Below are 18,481 nucleotides of genomic sequence, written 5' to 3'. Positions count from 1 at the left end.
GGACTGAGGTCTTGTAGGCCTGTTCTAAGGCAGGTCCTCACCAGACATCACCAGCAACAATGTCGACTATGGGCACAAACCCACTGTCGCTGGACCAGACAGGACTGGCAAAAAGTGCGCTGTTTGGTCTCACCAGGGGTGATGGTCGGATTTGCGTTTATCGTCGAAGGAATGGGCGTTACACAGAGGCCTGTACTCTGGAGCGGGATCGATTTTGAGGTGGAGTGTCCGTCATGGTCTGGGGCGGTGTGTCACAGCATCATCAGATTGCCTGCAATGACAACAAGCTCAATCTCAATGCTGTGCGTTACAGGGAAAACATCCTCCTCCCTCATGTGGTACCCTTCCGGCAGGCTGACAATGCCACCAGCCATGCTGCTCGTTCTGTGCGTGATTTCCTGCAAGACAGGAATGTCAGTGTTCTGCCATTGGCAGCAAAGAGCCCGGATATCAATCCCATTCAGCACATCTGGGACCTGTTGGATCAGAGGGTGAGGGCTAGGGCCATTCCCCTCCAGAAATGCCTGGGAACTTGCAGGTGACTTGGTGGAAGAGTGGGGTAACATCTCACAGTAAGAACGGATAAATCTGAGGAGGAGATGCACTGCAGTACTTAATGCAGCTGGTGGTCACACCAGATACTGACTGTTACTTTTGATTTTGACCCCCCCCCCTGTTCAGGGACACATTATTCCATTTCTGTTTATCACATGGCTGTGTAACTTGTTCAGTTTATGTCTCTGTTGTTGAAACATGTTAAGTTTGCTGAAAATAAACACAGTTGACAGTGAGAGGACGTTTCTTTTTTTGCTGAGTTTAGGTCTATAGACACGTCTTGTAGAGAAAGCCATCCCTAAGGCAATCTCTTACTGGTACTTACCATATAAGAGTAGGTGAATTAAGAGTTTCTTCCCCTTCTTGGTTCATAAGGGAAGAAGTTCATAGAGTTGACAAGGAAGAATGTTAGAGCTTTGTTCATGTCTGGTCAGTGGAGTGAACTGAAGGCTGTGAAGGTTCTTTTCAACTTCTTGGCTGTAGGCCTCCGGTAGCCTCCCTTTGCCTGGCTGTAAACATGAGATGCATTGCCTTTTCCTCTCGCTCACTGTGCCTGCACTGATAAAGCCAGCAATTGTGCCTCTTATTTAAAGGATCATCCATCACCGGGGACATTTTTATAACGCCTTTCTGTTATTCCTTCCCCCTGTAACCTGATTTGCCTCACAATTTCAGCCCCTATCCCATTGAAAATTAAGTTGGCACTTTACTCCATGCTCGCTTATGAAATATAAAGGTCATGTTTTTTTTCATACAGTCCATGGGGAAAGTCAAATTGTCACGCATTCCCAAACACTACTTGCGGTTGGTGGATCGTGACTGCGGTGATGTGAGAATATCTTGAGACATACATACATACATACGTCAGTGCTTTGTATTATGGTGAAGAAGGCCCCAACTCATTTCAAATGGTGCCCCTTACATGTCATACATTATGTTTTCATGTGTGTTCTGTCAGTGTGCTCTCCATTTTGTGTTGAAGCTACAGTATGGTTTATGACTTGTTCAATGGTTGTGTGGAGGTGTGAACCTGTGGTTGTGAGAAGAGGAAAGGACCAAAGAGATGAGGAGAAGGAAGGAAGGCAGGGAGAAATGGAGATCTGGGGACTCTGATTAAAGGCGATAGCGGCCACCTGTGTGCGTTTGTCAGCATAATCGGCCCATTACTCACATCCTGACAGATGCATTGAGAGAGGGAGCCAGCCCTCACTGGCGCGCACACACACACACACACACACACACACACACACACACACACAGAGACAGCCCACAAAGTCAAACAGAGGAACGGATCACATAACAGAGGACATCTAGAAACACATGGAGAACAAGGAGGGGAATCATTTAATCAAAAGCGTTTGGACATTTGGTTGCCTTCATAAAGGGACCTGACCTCATTGATAGCACACTGATTTGAGATAGAGCCCTCTGCCTCCTTCTCTGTGTGTGACAGAGCATGCAAACAATGTCTATCACTAATGGCACCCTATTCTCTTTATACTGCACTACTTTTAACCAGGGCACTTAGGGGCTCTGGGCAAAAGTAGTGCACTTTAAAGTGAATAGGGTGCTATTTGGGATTCAACCAACAACTCACGTGTCAGTGCCGACAGCTCACATACAGTTGAAGTCGGAAGTTTACGTACACTTAGGTTTTTTAACCACTCCACAAATTTCTTGTTAATTAACAAACTACAGTTTTGTCAAGTTGGCTAGGGCGTCTACTTTGTGCATGACACAAGTATTTTTTCCAACAATTGTTTACAGACAGATTATTTCACTTGTCACAATTCCAGTGGGTCAGAAGTTTACGTACACAAAGTTGACTGTGCCTTTAAACAGCTTGGAAAATTCCAGAAAAATTATGTCATGCCTTTAGAAGCTTCTGATAGGCTAATTGACATCATTTGAGTCAATTGGAGGTGTACCTGTGGATGTATTTCAAGGCCTCCCTTCAAATTCAGTGCTTCTTTGCTTGACATCATGGGAAAATCAAAAGAAATCAGCCAAGACCTCAGGGAAATAATTGTAGACCTCCCCGAGTCTGGTTCATCCTTGGGAGCAATTTCCAAATGCCTGTAGGTACCACGTTCCTCTGTACAAACAGAAGTATGCAAGTATAAACAGCATGGGACCACGCAGCCATCATACCGTTCAGGAAGGAGACGCGTTCTGTCTCCGAGACATGAACGTACTTTGGTGCGAAAGTGCAAATCAATCCCAGAACAACAGCTAAAGGACCTTGTGAAGATGCTGGAGGAAACAGGTACAAGAGTATCTATATCTACAGTAAAAATGGACATAACCTAAAAGGCCACTCAGCAAGGAAGAAGCCACTGCTCCAAAACCGCCATATAAAAGCCGGACTACAGTTTTTAACTGCACATGGGGACAAAGATCGTACTTTTTGGAGAAATGTCCTCTGGTCTGATGAAAGAAAAATAGAACTGTTTGGCCATAATGACCATCGTTATGTTTGGAGGAAAAAGTGGGGGGCTTGCAAGCCAAAGAACACCATCCCAACCATGAGGCACGGGGGTGGCAGCATCATGTTGTGGGGGTGCTTTGCTGCAGGAAGGACTGGTGCACTTCACAAAATAGATGGCATCATGAGGGAGGACAATTATGTGGATGGACAATTATGTGGATATATTGAAGCAACATCTCAAGACATCAGAAGTTAAAGCTTGGTCGCAAATGGGTCATCCAATTGGACAATGACCCCAAGCATACTTCCAAAGTTGTGGCAAAATGGCTTAACTTCTTGGTGCACCCATCCCGTTAGCGGGATCATTTTCGTCAACGTCCGCTGAATTGCAGAGCGCCAAATTCAAATTAAATTACTAAAAACATTTACTTTTCATGAAATCACAAGTGCAATATAGCAAAACACAGTTTAGCTTGTTGTTAATCCACCTGGCATGTCAGATTTCAAAAAAGCTTTTCGGCGAAAGCTATCCAAGCGTTTATGTTAGGACATCTCTCTCAGCAGACATAACATTACAAACAGCTAGCAGCAAAGTAGATTGGTCACGAAAGTCAGAAAAGCAATAAAATGAATCGCTTACCTTTGATCTTCGGATGTTTACACACACGAGACTCCCAGTTACACAATAAATGTTGCTTTTGTTCCATAAAGATTATTTTTAAATCCCAAAACCTCCATTTGGTTGGCGCGTTATGTTCAGAAATCCACAGGCTCGAGCGGTCACGACGGGGCAGACAGAAATTCCAAATAGTATCCATAAAGTCCGTAGAAACATATCAAACGTTTTTTATAATCAATCCTCAGGTTGTTTTTACAATAAATAATCGATAATATTTCAACCGGACCATATCTTTTTCAATAAGAGTGAGAGAGAAAATGTCTACTCCAAGCTGCTCGCGCATGCAAAACACTGCTGGCACCCAGCCATCCAATGACGCGATGTGATCTTTCTCGCAAATTCTTCAGAATAAAAGCCTGAAATTATTCCTAAAGACTGTTCACACCATGTGGAAGCCATAGGAAAAGGAATCTGGTTGATATCCCTTTAAATGGAGGGAAGGCATGGAAGGCATGAAAAACAGCACTTCCTGGTTGGATTTTCCTTAGGTTTTCGCCTGCAATATCAGTTCTGTTATACTCACAGACAATATTTTGACAATTTTGGAAACTTTTGTGTTTTTTTAATCCTAATCTGACAATTATATGCATATTCTAGATTCGGCCTGAGAAATAGGCAGTTTCATTTGGGTACGTTTTTCATCCAAACATCAACATACAGCCCCCTACACTCAAGAGGTTAAGGACAACAAAGTCAAGGTATTGGAGTGGCCATTACATAGCCCTGACCTCAATCCTATAGAAAATTTGTGGGCAGAACTGAAAAAGCATGTGCGAGCTAGGAGGCCTACAAACCTGACTCGGTTACACCAACTCTGTCAGGAGGAATGGGCCAAAATTCCCCCAACTTATTGTGGGAAGCTTGTGGAAGGCTACCTGAAAAGTTTGACCTAAGATAAACAATTTAAAGGAAATCCTACCAAATACTAATCGAGTGTATGTAAACTTCTGACCCACTGGGATTGTGATGAAAGAAATAAAAGCTGAATTAAATCATTCTCTCTACTATTATTCCAACATTTCACATATGATCCTAATTGACCTAAGACAGGGAATTTTTACTAGGATTAAATGTCAGGAATTGGAAAAACTGAGTTTTAATATATTTGGCTAAGGTGTAAATAAACTTCTGACTTCAACTGTATGTTAATGCAGCGTATGAACAGTTTATTTATTTTTTAAATATGGAAAAAGACAATGCGACCTCATCCCAGGCTGTGTCTCAAATGGCAGCCCATTCCCTATATAGTCCAGGGCCCATAGAGCTTTGGTCAAAAGTAATGCACTATATAGGGAATAGGGTGCCATTTTGGATGCTACCTCATAACAAGGGCCGGTTAAACTCTCTGGGATATTCGGGACGGTAGCGCCCCACCCCGCTAACAACCAGTGAACGTGCAGGGCGAGACATTCAAAACAACAAAAATCTCATAATTAAAATTCCTCAAGCATACAAGTATTTTACACCATTTTAAAGATAAAAGATAAATTCTTGTTAATCCAGCCACAGTGTCTGATTTAAAAAAGGCTTTACAGTGAAAGCACCACAAACAATTATGTTAGGTCACCACCAAGTCACAGAAAAACACAGCCATTTTTCCAGCCAAAGAGAGGAGTCACAAAAAGCAGAAATCTAGATAAAAATTAGTCACAAACCTTTGATGATCTTCATCAGATGACACTCATAGGACTTCATGTTACACAATACAGTGTAGTGCATATTTATATCCAAATCTAATTTTACATTGGCGTGTTATGTTCAATAGTTCCAAAACATGCTGTGATTTTGCAGAGAGCCACGTCAATTTACAGAAATACTCATAATAAACATTGATAAAAGATGCCACTATTATACATGGAACTTTAGATACACTTCTCCTTAATGCAACCGCTGTGTCAGATTTTTTTTTTAATTTATGGAAAAAGCATACCATGCAATAATCTGAGTACTGCGCTCAGAGACCAAAACAGCCAAAGAGATATCCGCCATGTTGTGGAGTCAACATTAGTCAGAAATAGCATTATAAATATTAACTTACCTTTGATGATCTTCATCAGAATGCACTCCCAGGAATCCCAGTTCCACAATAAATGTTTGATTTGTTCGATAAAGTTCATCATTTATGTCCAAATACCTCCTTTTCTTAGGGTGTTTGGTAAACAAATCCAAACGCGAGTGCAAGTCCAGCTGAAAAGTCCAAAAAGTTATATTACAGGTCGTAGAGACATGTCAAATGAAGTATAGAATCAATCTTTAGGATGTTTTTATCATAAATCTTCAATAATGTTCCAACCGGAGAATTCCTTTGTCTGTAGAAAAGCAATGGAACGCAAGCTAACTTTCACATGACCCGCGTCATGAGCTCGTGGCAATCTGCCAGACACCTGGCTCACTCCCCTCTCATTCGGCCCCACTTCACAGTAGAAGCATCAAACAAAGTTCTAAAGACTGTTGACATCTAGTGGAAGCCTTAGGAAGTGCAATATGACCAATATCTCACTGTATCTTCGATAGGCTATGAGTTGAAAACCTACAAACCTCAGATTTCCCACTTCCTGGTTGAATTTTTCTCAGGTTTTCGCAAGCCATATGACTTCTGTTATACGCACAGACATCATTCAAACAGTTTTAGAAACTTCAGAGTGTTTTCTATCCAAATATACTAATTATATGCATATTTTATTTTATGGCTGAGTATCAGGCAGTTTACTCTGGGCACCTTATTCATCCAAGCTACTCAATACTGCCCCCCAGTCACCAAGACGTTAATGGCCCCAGAGTGATAGGCATCTGTGGATAAACACAAGGTCATGGAGTACCCACTCACTGGAACAAGTGGAAGAACTGCATAAATGCTTTAGCATCTAGGAGCAACCAACCTCTTGTCTTTTAATGTAAACTTTGCAAAGGTTTGGTTCAAGTGTCTATGTATGTAATGCTATGAACATGATCCTTTGTGTGTGCATTTGTGTGTGCGTATGTGTTGACTATGTCCGGACGTGTGATAATGATGATGATGATGAGGCTGCAGGTGAAACAATGCTTCCTCTAGGGATGTTCTGCCTGTCTACATTTCTTTGCGTTCAGTGACCCTCTCTCCCACCCACACCCCTGCCTCATCATCTTATCACCACCGTCTACCAAGGGATGAGAGTGTGGGAGTTCTCCCTCTTCTCTAGCTTTTCTCTTATTCTTTTTTAAGAATATTAATATGTGCAAAAAAAGACTGATTGTAGATGAAAGGGATTCCATTTAGGACGTTTTCTTTTTGAAGAGAGCATCAATCCCCCCATCCCCAAACACAAACTAAAAGGGAAGTTGAACGTTTCCCCGCAGGGGGCCACAGAGCCCCATCCAATTATTCACCTCACTCCCACTCGCTCTCATTACCGGATGGGAAACGATAAATGGATAAACACTAGCCAGAGTGAGCCACGGGACTGCAAAACACTGGCGTACAGGCCTGGGTCATGTTCATTAGGGCATGCAGCAGAAAAACAAGCGTTACTGAAGTCCAGGTAGCGAGGGATAATGTTTCGGTCTGTTTTATTTTGTTTGGTGCCTAATGAACATGGCACTGATATCTTTGTTTCTAAACACTTAATCACATTATTACATGAGTCATGGATTTGGAGTTGATTGATTGATTTATCTGACAGTTTAAAAAAAATACAAATGTACACATTTTAAAAAGTTGACAGTGATATTAAAGTAAATTACTTACTTCCATTGTGGTACAGACATTTCATAGATACAGACATGAAAATGATTCTATGGTTGTCATCAGTCAGCTTTTGACATTAGATTTCAAATAAGTTTTGATAGGTATGGCTTTAAGTTTTTGTGGTAGTTTGATCCATTTAACAGCGTTGGTATATAGAAAGGTATTCTTACCGGATAGACACTTAAATTTGAGCCAGATATCTGGGGGCTGAGTCAGTAATAATTCTGTGGACCAGACCAAGATTAATTAATACAACCCTTCTTTTCTCTACAGATAGCCAGCCTAGCTGTTAAGGAATATGAGCTCGAGACTATGGTTGGATTCCATTTTTTATACATATTTACCTCATTCATTAATTTCTATTTCAATAATTTCCTCATTTGGATTGAATCCTGAACCCATACCCATGGCTAAAAAAAGTATAGCTTGTATGCATACTGTAATATACACAACCAACCTGAACTACTTTGCACACAGTTAGAGCTTGAATGAAGGCAAAACCTTGACTGGCTGAATGTTCTTGAACAAGCATCCGCCTCTTTGTATTATTGTCAGTTTTGAACAGAGGGAAGCACAAAAGCCGAGCTGTAACCAGGGGGTCTTTTTTTATTCCAGGAGTGGGAAAGCAGCACTTTCTTTTCTCTGTCTCGCAGTCTGTGTCTGGAGGGGTGCAGTACTGAGCCATGTGTTTGTATCTATAACTTTTTACATTCTCTGCCTTTGATCCCAGTGTCTGTGTGCTCTCGTCTGACTTCCACTGTGAACGCTATTATCTGATAAGGGAGGCCACTAAATTTGTCCTTGCTTTGTTCCCACTGTGTTCCCACTGTTTCTTTCAAGGGGGTGATTGCTGTTAGCCCGCCAACACACACAAACTAACTGCTTTAATCCATGGTGAGCCCAAGCACAGGAACCTATCTGATCAATTTAAATGGTCAATTAGCCACATAGTGATTATGGGGCACAGTGTTTTGTCTTCTACATCCTGTTGGATGTAGTTTAATTGCTATCTCTTCTCCCCTTCTCTCTCATTTGCATTCCCTCCCTTTCCCTCTCACTCTTTCTCCCTCCCATTTTTCTCTGTTTCTCTTTTGGTGCTCCTCACTTTGGCCTTACTGCGATCTAACCCCTCAATTGTAGGGGGCAGTCATATTTAGGTTGCATGCCAAAAGGCTCTGCTTTCCTTTGTAAAACCATAGACTTCCTGTGTTGATTAACAGCAATTCATTTTTTAACCAGCTATTATGGTGAATTCCAGGTTAAGCACACATTCAAACTGCCACAAATTCATCTATTTCTTTAACAGTAACATATGCTCTCGGGACTAAGGGAATGCCATAGGTCTTGTTCCATGCAAAGCTTTTTCTCAAATCTGTTGTATATATGAGAAATGTCCAGAAGTATAAAGAGAAACAGAGAGCTATGAGAATGTACCCATCAATCATCCTCGGTCTGTCAGTGCAGACCAGAGTGGTGTGGAACTGAACAAGTGTTGGAGTAGCTCTATTTTACGCTCAATAAGGAGACCGATATGCCATGATGGAGTAGAGGTCTCAGGGTCTTCACAGCTGCCAGCGTTATTACAGAGGGTAGAGAGAGCACCGTTTATGCCAAGGCCAAACCAGACAGAGATGGGCAACAGGATATTACAGCTCTAACAGGAAGTAAACATAGGGAGTGGATTGGAGGCTTCCCTGTGAAAGCATTCACATTTAACCTTAATAGTAAACTCCCTGTTTGGGGGATAGACAGCAAATCCATTTTCCAATTGACTGGGCGATGAGGAATCAACATCTGGTAAATGGGATAAACTGTATGTTGTATGCAAGTGAAAGCTGTGCAAATGAAAGCTTGTTGTATCGGCATCTTAGCACAGATATCCGTTAATGGACGCTAAAGGACAATTTGGCTTAAATTAGGCGGCAGTGACAGATTTTCCCCTATGACCTTTATACAGGAATGCAAAAATAGCACACAGCCTCCCTTGTGCAGCCTGTTAACCAGACAAACACTCTCTTCTCAGCAAATTTTTGCTGTCAAGCGTGTCACATTGTCATGTTCTCTGTACAGTTGAAATTATCCAGAGAAGGACAAACAACTCCATTTAAGTCCCGTTACACCATGGGATATCATGTGCTCATGTATTTATTGGAGTCCTTCTGACAGACTGTATATTTGAATATTCATCCTTGTCAATGTCTCAGTCAGTTAGAAACATAAATATATATTATATATTTTGATTTGTTTAATTTTTTTTTGGTTACTACATGATTGTGATGTCTTCTCTATTATTCTACAATGTATAAAATTGTAAAAATAAATAAAAACCCTTGAATGAGTAGGTGATCTAAACCTTTTGACTGGTACTGTATATCCCTACTCGTGAGGTATTCAGAATCCAAAATGGTTAGCAGGCGAGTCCTAACTAGAGGTCGACCGATTATTATTTTTCAACACCGATACCGATTATTGGAGGACCAAAAAAGCCGATACCGATTAATCGGCCGATTAAAAAAAAAAAAAAAAAAAAAAAAAAAACATTTTGTAATAATGACAATTACAACAATACTGAATGAGCACTTATTTTAATTTAATATAATACATCAATAAAATCAATTTAGCCTCAAGTAAATGATGAAATGTGTTCAATTTGGCTTAAATAATGCAAAAACTAAATGTTGTAGAAGAAAGTAAAAGTGCAATATGTACCATGTAAGAAAGCTAACGTTTCAGTTCCTTGCTCAGAACATGAGAACATATGAAAGCTGGTGGTTCCTTTTAACATGAGTCGTCAATATTCCCAGGTAAGAAGTTTTAGGTTGTAGTTATTATAGGAATTATAGGTCTATTTCCCTCTATACCATTTGTATTTCATTAACCTTTAGCTATTGGATGTTCTTATAGGCACTTTAGTATTGCCAGTGTAACAGTATAGCTTCCGTCCCTCTCCTCCCTGGGCTCGAACCAGCAACACAACGACAACAGCCACCATCGAAGCAGCGTTACCCATGCAGAGCAAGGGGAACAACTACTAGAAGGCTCAGAGTGAGTGACGTTTGAAACGCTATTACCGCGCGCTAACTAGCTAGCCATTTCACTTCGGTTACACCAGCCTCATCTCGGGAGTTAATAGGCTTGAAGTCATAAACAGCGCAATGCTTGACGCACAACGAAGAGGTGCTGGCAAAATGCACTAAAGTGCTGTTAGAATGAATATTTACACGCCTGCTTCTGCCTACCACCGCTCATTCAGATACTTAGATACTTGTATGCTTGTATGCTCAGTCAGATTAAATGCAACGCAAGACACGCTAGATCATATCTAGTAATATCATCAACCATGTGTAGTTACTAGTGATTATGATTGATTGTTTTTTATAAGATAAGATTAATGCTAGCTAGCAACTTACCTTGGCTTACTGCATTACTGCAGTCTCCTTGTGGAGTGCAACGAGAGAGAGGCAGGTCGTTATTGCGTTGGACTAGTTAACTGTAAAGTTGCAAGATTGGATCCCCCGAGCTGACAAGGTGAAAATCTGTCGTTCTGCCCCTGAACAAGGCAGTTAACCCACCGTTCCTAGGCCGTCATTGAAAATAAGAATGTGTTCTTAACTGACTTGCCTAGTTAAATAAAGGTATAAACGGCGCCCAAAAATACCGATTTTCCGATTGTTATGAAAACTTGAAATCGGCCCTAATTAATCGGCCATTCCGATTAATCGGTCGACCTCTAGTCCTCTATCAGGGCCCATTAGTGAAAAGTGAGCAATACATGGTGAGCAAGACTCTTTTCAGTCCTTTGAGTCAACAAATCAAAAGATTTCAAACCGATAAATAGATTGTGGCTGGAAGAATGGCACCTTTCATGTTATTACTTTCTGTCTTCTAACACTTTGTAACACTTTCATCTTATGATACAATCCACTGCATCAAAACAAAGTTATATCAGTAATCATTGTTTAACATTTCATGGCCCTTTTGCTTACTTGTCCCTCTAATGTTTGGATAATGCTATAGTATGGTTTTACTGCACATACTCATGTAGATTATTTTAACTGCAAGGTTGATATTTTCTGTGTGTTTGTGTGTGTGTGCGCATACTGGCCTGCAGCAATGTTTGATAGTGTGTGTGATGTGATTTCAGGGCCTGACCGAAGGACAGGCGGCCCCATGGGAGACCGCCAAGAAGGATGACAACCGCAACAAGAACCGATATGGCAACATCATCGCTTGTGAGTACTGAAGTGACACAGATACTGAGCTAGACAAGTGTGTTTGGTGTATTTGCGCAAGTCTTTTCAGAGCTCAGGAGTCTCCTGTACTCATAGTAGACTTGAGCTAGACGTGTTCTACTCCTTTAAAATGGTTAAATCTTCTCTCATAAGAGAAGATATTTGCAACCGTTTAAGGTTGTTGTAATTAAGCCCGCAGACTTTGAAAACAGTGGAGTCTACGAGGCCGTCGACACTGTCATATTGTTAGAGAACCCAAGGCCCCAATTAATGTGATACAAGAAAAGCATATTGTCCCAAGGACACAACTTTTTTATTAAGGGTTTAGATGTCACTGGCGAGACACTTCCTACAAGTGAAGGCTTTTAAATAAAACATTGCTCTAAAATGAAAAAGCTTGTCACATGCTGATAGCCAACAGGAATTATGATACATTTGCTTTTGGTCAAAACGTTTTAATTTCATGGGCTTGTAATGGAAACTGTCCATCTTACCGCATGCTCCTCATTAAAGTTTGGAAAAACCACAGAGTACAGTAGGTATCTTCATTTAACATAAGTCTGCCAAGAGCGATCGACAGTTAATTGTTAGACCCAAAAAATGCTTTTTAGAAAGTTTCACTCTGCGAACTTGAACAGTCACTGTGTAACAGATTGTTATCTGATATGGAAAAGGGAAGCACTTTCAATTACATTTCTTCTTTGCTCCCCCCCACACACTGTGTAAACATAAAGCCTCCCATATGGTCATTTATAATTCAGTAGACATTGCTACCAAAATAAACAGAGTTATTGGCAAACATTTACATATCAGAGAGACTGGAGGAATCGGTGGCGATCCTGTAAAGCAGAGCTGCCCACCGGAACCACTCAAAACACAAATCTTTTAGATTCCTTTATGTTCTTTAAATTGTCTTAATCCTCTTTTCAGGAATAGTGCCTTGCTACAGTGTCATTTGTTTGGGGAGTTCTTAAAGCTGAGTACATACAGTAAAATGCTCTTGGCAGACTTATCAGCTTTGCACACTCTTGGCATTCTCTCAACCAGCTTCACCTCTTGGAGTTCCCACTTATACTGAGCACTTGTTGGCTGCTTTTCATTCACTCTGTGTGGCTTATATTTAATTGCAATGGAGTACTGGTTGCTATCGCTAGTAGGTGTTTTCAGAGAGGACCACATCCTGTTGCAGTTGGATCAATGTAAGGGACACCCTTTGAAATGAAGTTGAAGGAAACTTCACTGTCAGGCAGACCGTTGTCATCACATACAGTAGGCCTGGAACTTTTTTGGTATATTGTATTTTATTATTGATTTCTCAAGTAAATAGAACTTTGGTTTACAAGAAACTAGAGGGAGCAAAGATGTTTAGCTGTCAAGAAAATAGTATGTTCACATTGAAGGGTAAAGAATCAACATCATTTGACATTACAATGATATCGTCTCTTTCCGGGAAAAGCAATCGAGTAGGCTTTGCCTGATGCAATCTGATTCAGACATGAACCAATACTGCACTATTGCCATTGACTGAGGCAACAACACAACCCCCACTGAGTTATGAGTGTTGTGCGCTTTATTACACAAACTGTCACTCACTAGAGTCAGCTTGTGTTTGGAATCATGCGTAACACCTTCAGTCAGAAGGTGTTGTGTGAAGGAGTGCTCCCGGAATGATAAGTATCCCAGTTAAGTTCCGTAAAAAAAAGAGGTAACTGCCACTCTGGCGGCACACCGGTAGTCGATTCAGTTCAAGTTGGGCTGCATATGTGTGCACGTCTGTCAAAGCACAAGCTCTTTGGAAGTCGCTCATATCTTAACTGCCATTTAATTCCCGGCACGTAACGTTGAAGTATCTTTAGAGGTTCTCTTGAAGTCGTTGCCGTAGAAATCCCTTGATGTATTGACCAAAGACTGACGATTAGCATTCTCTTGACTCTCTACTTCCCCAATGTTTACTGGGTGCTTTTTTGCACCTGGCATTGATGTGAAGAAAGAAAGAAACTCTCAGGAAACATTGATTACATTTCCACAAGACAAACAGGCTCCAATTCAGTGAGGTTATTAAATGCTGGGTGTTAACAACTATATGATGTAATTGGGTATAATTACGAATTATTATTATTATTAATAGGATGTAATTCATGCTTAAGCGCTACAATATATATGATTGACAAATTTATTAGACCTAAAAACATTCTTATTTAAAGGAACCCGCTATGATACTGGTACTGTGTATGGCTGCCATCTTAAGAGCTCCGACCCAATTGCTATTTTGTGATTATTTTGGTGTTTATCTTTACTTTGATTGCACGAAATGTATCCTTTATATTTCTTATGATCATCAAAAACTTTTGAACATCAGATCGTTAGTTACTAACCTCCATTTCTGCTTCAACTTCGAATCGGCTCTTTATGTACATCTGATCCAGTAGTGTAAAGTACTTAAGTAAAAATACTTGGATGACCACCTAGTAAAGACATCAACACTATCAAATAACGTATTTGGAATCATGTAAATTATTATCCAAAATAGTTACAGCTTTGCACACTCTTGGCATTCTCTCAACCAGCGTCATCTGGAATGCTTTTCCAACAGTCTTGAAGGAGTTCCTACATATGCTGAGCACTTGTTGGCTGCTTTTCCATCACTCTGTGGTCTGACTCATCCCAAACCATCACAATTGGGTTGAGATCGGGTGATTGTGGAGGCCAGGTCATCTGATGCAGCACTCCATCACTCTCCTTGGTACAATAGCCCTTACACAGCATGTAGTTGTGTTGGGTCATTGTCCAGTTGAAAAACAAATTATAGTCCCACTAAGGGCAAACCAGATGTGATTGTGTATTTCCTGCAGAATGCTGTGGTAGCCATGCTGGTTAAGTGTGCCTTGAATTCTAAATAAATCACCAACCGTGTCACCAGCAAAGCATCCCAACTCCTCAATGCTTCACGGTGGGAACCACACATGAGGAGATCATCTGTGATGGACTGTCATTTCTCTTTGCTTATTTGAGCTTACGGCTCAAATAATCTTATCTTCTGTATACCACCCCTACCTTGTCACAACACAACTGATTGGCTCTAACGCCAGAAGAAGGAAAGAAATTCCACAAATTAACTTTTTAACAAGGCACACCTGTTAATTGAAATGCATTCCAGGTGACTACCTCATGAAGCTGGTTGAGAGAATGCCAAGAGTGTTCAAAGCTGTCAAGGCAAATGGTGGTTACTTTGAAGAATCTCAAATATAAATATATTTTAAAAAGTTTTTCTGGTTACTACATGATTCCATATGTTTATTTCATAGTTTTGATGTATTCACTATTATTCTACAATGTAGAAAACAGTAAAAATCAAGAATAACCCTTGAATGAGCACTCGTGTGCAAACTTTTGACTGGTACTGTATGTTGTTGACTGTTGCCAACTCTAGCCCCTTGGACTCTAAAACATGAAAGCCTTTAAGACTGGTATAACTCAGTTATTTTATACCCATGCTCAAAATACATTTACCCAGTGAAAGATGGGCTAATGGAAAGACGAGACTATTGCAAATGACATTAATGCTATTTATTGGATCATGACTAGCATAGCACAAATCGAAGCCAGCTGACCGGAGCTAACAAACAGCTAACCGGAGCCAGCTAATAGCTATCTGTAGGTTATCTAACATTTACAGTACAACAATTACAATGTTCTTAAACATCACAGTTACAACATAAAATTCTCTAAACCCTAAGGATATTGTCAGGAGTGTCTTTTTCAAAAATAAAAATGTTCAGGAGTTAACAATTCATTTTTTTTCTAGATCAAAGGAATGCACCGCCATTTCATTTTACACTCAACATGCTTGTTTTCTGTCTAGTATGAAGTTATATAATTACTATGTTGTTCAAAACCATTACATTCACTTCAACAGGCAAGTTACACAACTGTATTGTGCTATTCAGTGTATTTTCACACTTTACTGACCTGTAACACAGGATAAATGATGAAACAGGAGAACATGGCTTCTCTTTGAAAGGTTCTCTCAATTATGAGAACACACAGGTGCAGGATCGCACATAGTCCCAGTGCAAAGAAAACAGGTCTTACTGCCCCCTACTGGCCAACAGTAGTATAAACGCATCGAAATAGCTTTTCAGTAAAGGCATTCTTTCCCAATACAAAGAAACAATACATAAAAACAAACAAATACATTACATCACCGCACTCTCTCTCTTGCTCTTGGTCCTCATCGTTGTAAGTCACCTTGATTTAGCACCTGTGTGTTTCTTTATGAAAATATTTTGTGAACTCCATGACAGTAGCTAAAGCAAGGAGCTATAGCAGCACACAAGTAGACTACAAATGCATCCTGGGGTGGGCATGCCCTGAGCTCGTGAATCGAGTGATACTAGAGTGAAATTGGAGCGGGCGACAAGGCAGACGCTCCAGCATTTGCGAATTCCGCTTCAAAGCTCCAGTGAAATTGGGCACACTCTGCTCCAGCTCCGCTGACATACTCTGATCCTGACTGGTTGTATCACCGTCTGGTATTGCAACTGCACCACCCGCGACCGGGAGATTTAGACGACCCAGCCCATCACTGGGGGCGAGCTCCCAGCCATCCAGGATGTACAGTACATGCCAGGCGGTGTACGAGAAAGGTCTGAAAATTTGCGAAAGACTCCAGCCACTGAGACATGTCTGTTTCTCCATGCTCCCTACCAGCAGGCAGTACCGGTGCCTCAAGGTTCAAACAGACAGACTCCTAAACAGCTTCTAATTCCCTGGCCATAAGACTGTTAAATGGCTAACAACTACTGCTTTCTCTCTCCCACAGACAATCCACACTGACTCTATGCCCATCCACAGGTCTCTACCAACTCAAACACAACCTACACTGCTGCTAAAATTTAATTTTGATTTGATTTATTACTCCATTACGCTGCTGTCCATTGATTGATTGCCATTACCATTAGTATTTATCCTGCTTCTGGTTACTTACTCCTGTTTACATGTACAGTATATATTACCATGAGTATGTACAGTGGGGCAAAAAAGTATTTAGTCAGCCACCAATTGTGCAAGTTCTCCCACTTAAAAAGATGAGAAAGGCCTGTAATTTTCATCATAGGTACACTTCAACTATGACAGACAAAATGAGAAAAATGACATTGTAGGAATTTTAATGAATTTATTTGCAAATTATGGTGGAAAATAATTATTTGGTCACCTACAAACAAGCAAGATTTCTGGCTCTCACAGACCTGTAACTTATTTTTTAAGAGGCTCCTCTGTCCTCCACTCGTTACCTGTATTAATGGCACCTGTTTGAACTTGTTATCAGTATAAAAGACACCTGTCCACAACCTCAAACAGTCACACTCCAAACTCCACTATGGCCAAGACCAAAGAGCTGTCAAAGGACACCAGAAACAAAATTGTAGACCTGCACCAGGCTGGGAAGACTGAATCTGCAATAGGTAAGCAGCTTGGTTTGAAGAAATCAACTGTGGGAGCAATTATTAGGAAATGGAAGACATACAAGACCACTGATAATCTCCCTCAATCTGGGGCTCCATGCAAGATCTCACCCCGTGGGGTCAAAATGATCACAAGAACGGTGAGCAAAAATCCCAGAACCACACGAGGGGACCTAGTGAAGGACCTGCAGAGAGCTGGGACCAAAGTAACAAAGCCTACCATCAGTAACACACTATGCCGCCAGGGACTCAAATCCTGCAGTGCCAGACATGTTCCCCTGCTTAAGCCAGTACATGTCCAGGCCCGTCTGAAGTTTGCTAGAGAGCATTTAGATGATCCAAAAGAAGATTGGGAGAATGTCATATGGTCAGATGAAACCAAAATAGAACATTTTGGTAAAAACTCAACTCGTCGTGTTTGGAGAACAAAGAATGCTGAGTTTCATCCAAAGAACACCATACCTACTGTGAAGCATGGGGGTGGAAACATCATGCTTTGGGGCTTTTTTTCTGCAAAGGGACCAGGACGACTGATCCGTATAAAAGAAAGAATGAATGGGGCCATGTATCGTGAGATTTTGAGTGAAAACCTCCTTCCATCAGCAAGGGCATTGAAGATGAAACGTGGCTGGGTCTTTCAGCATGACAATGATCCCAAACACACCGCCCGGGCAACGAAGGAGTGCCTTCGTAAGAAGCTTTTCAAGGTCCTGGAGTGGCCTAGCCAGTCTCCAGATCTCAACCCCATAGAAAATCTTTGGAGGGAGTTGAAAGTCCATGTTGCCCAGCAACAATCCCAAAACATCACTGCTCTAGAGGAGATCTGCATGGAGGAATGGGCCAAAATACCAGCAACAGTGTGTGAAAACCTTGTGAAGACTTACAGAAATATTTTGACCTCTGTCATTGCCAACAAAGGGTATATAACAAAGTATTGAGAAACTTTTGTTATTGACCAAATACTTATTTTCCACCATAATTTGCAAATAAATTAATTAAAAATCCTACAATGTGATTTTCTGAATTTCTTTTCTCATTTTGTCTGTCATAATTGAAGTGTTCCTATGATGAAAATTACAGGCCTCATCTTTTTAAGTGGGAGAACTTGCACAATTGGTGGCTGACTAAATACTTTTTTGCCCCACTGTATATTACCGTAAGTTTTTATATATCCCGGCTACCAGTAACTTTTCAGCCGTTTTTCCGTGTATATCCTACTACCAGTCACTTTATATGTAAACCCACCTCAACCACATCAGTGCCCCTGCACATTGAATAAGATACTGGCACTGACCTGACATTTTTATTTTATTACATTTTCTATTGTCTATATTATTATCACTGCATTGTTGGAAAAAAGCTATCAATGTAAGAATTTCACTGCACTGTTTTACACCT

At 40.8% G+C, this 18,481-nt stretch overlaps 1 protein-coding gene across 13 annotated transcripts in view; it reads left to right on the top strand.

The window, feature by feature from the left end:
- The window catches only part of ptprt (protein tyrosine phosphatase receptor type T), a 413,011-nt gene that overhangs the window by 361,678 nt on the left and 32,852 nt on the right, over nucleotides 1-18,481 (top strand). For all 13 annotated transcript variants that reach the window (XM_036949848.1, XM_036949853.1, XM_021568407.2 and 10 more), the window contains one exon: nucleotides 11,531-11,618. In XM_036949848.1, the coding sequence (XP_036805743.1) occupies nucleotides 11,531-11,618 (88 nt within the window). The remainder of the gene's footprint in view (nucleotides 1-11,530; nucleotides 11,619-18,481) is intronic.

Source organism: Oncorhynchus mykiss, chromosome 17 (genome assembly GCF_013265735.2).
Source record: "Oncorhynchus mykiss isolate Arlee chromosome 17, USDA_OmykA_1.1, whole genome shotgun sequence".
NCBI lineage: Eukaryota > Metazoa > Chordata > Actinopteri > Salmoniformes > Salmonidae > Oncorhynchus > Oncorhynchus mykiss.
This window is presented reverse-complemented; position numbering and strand designations above follow the sequence as displayed.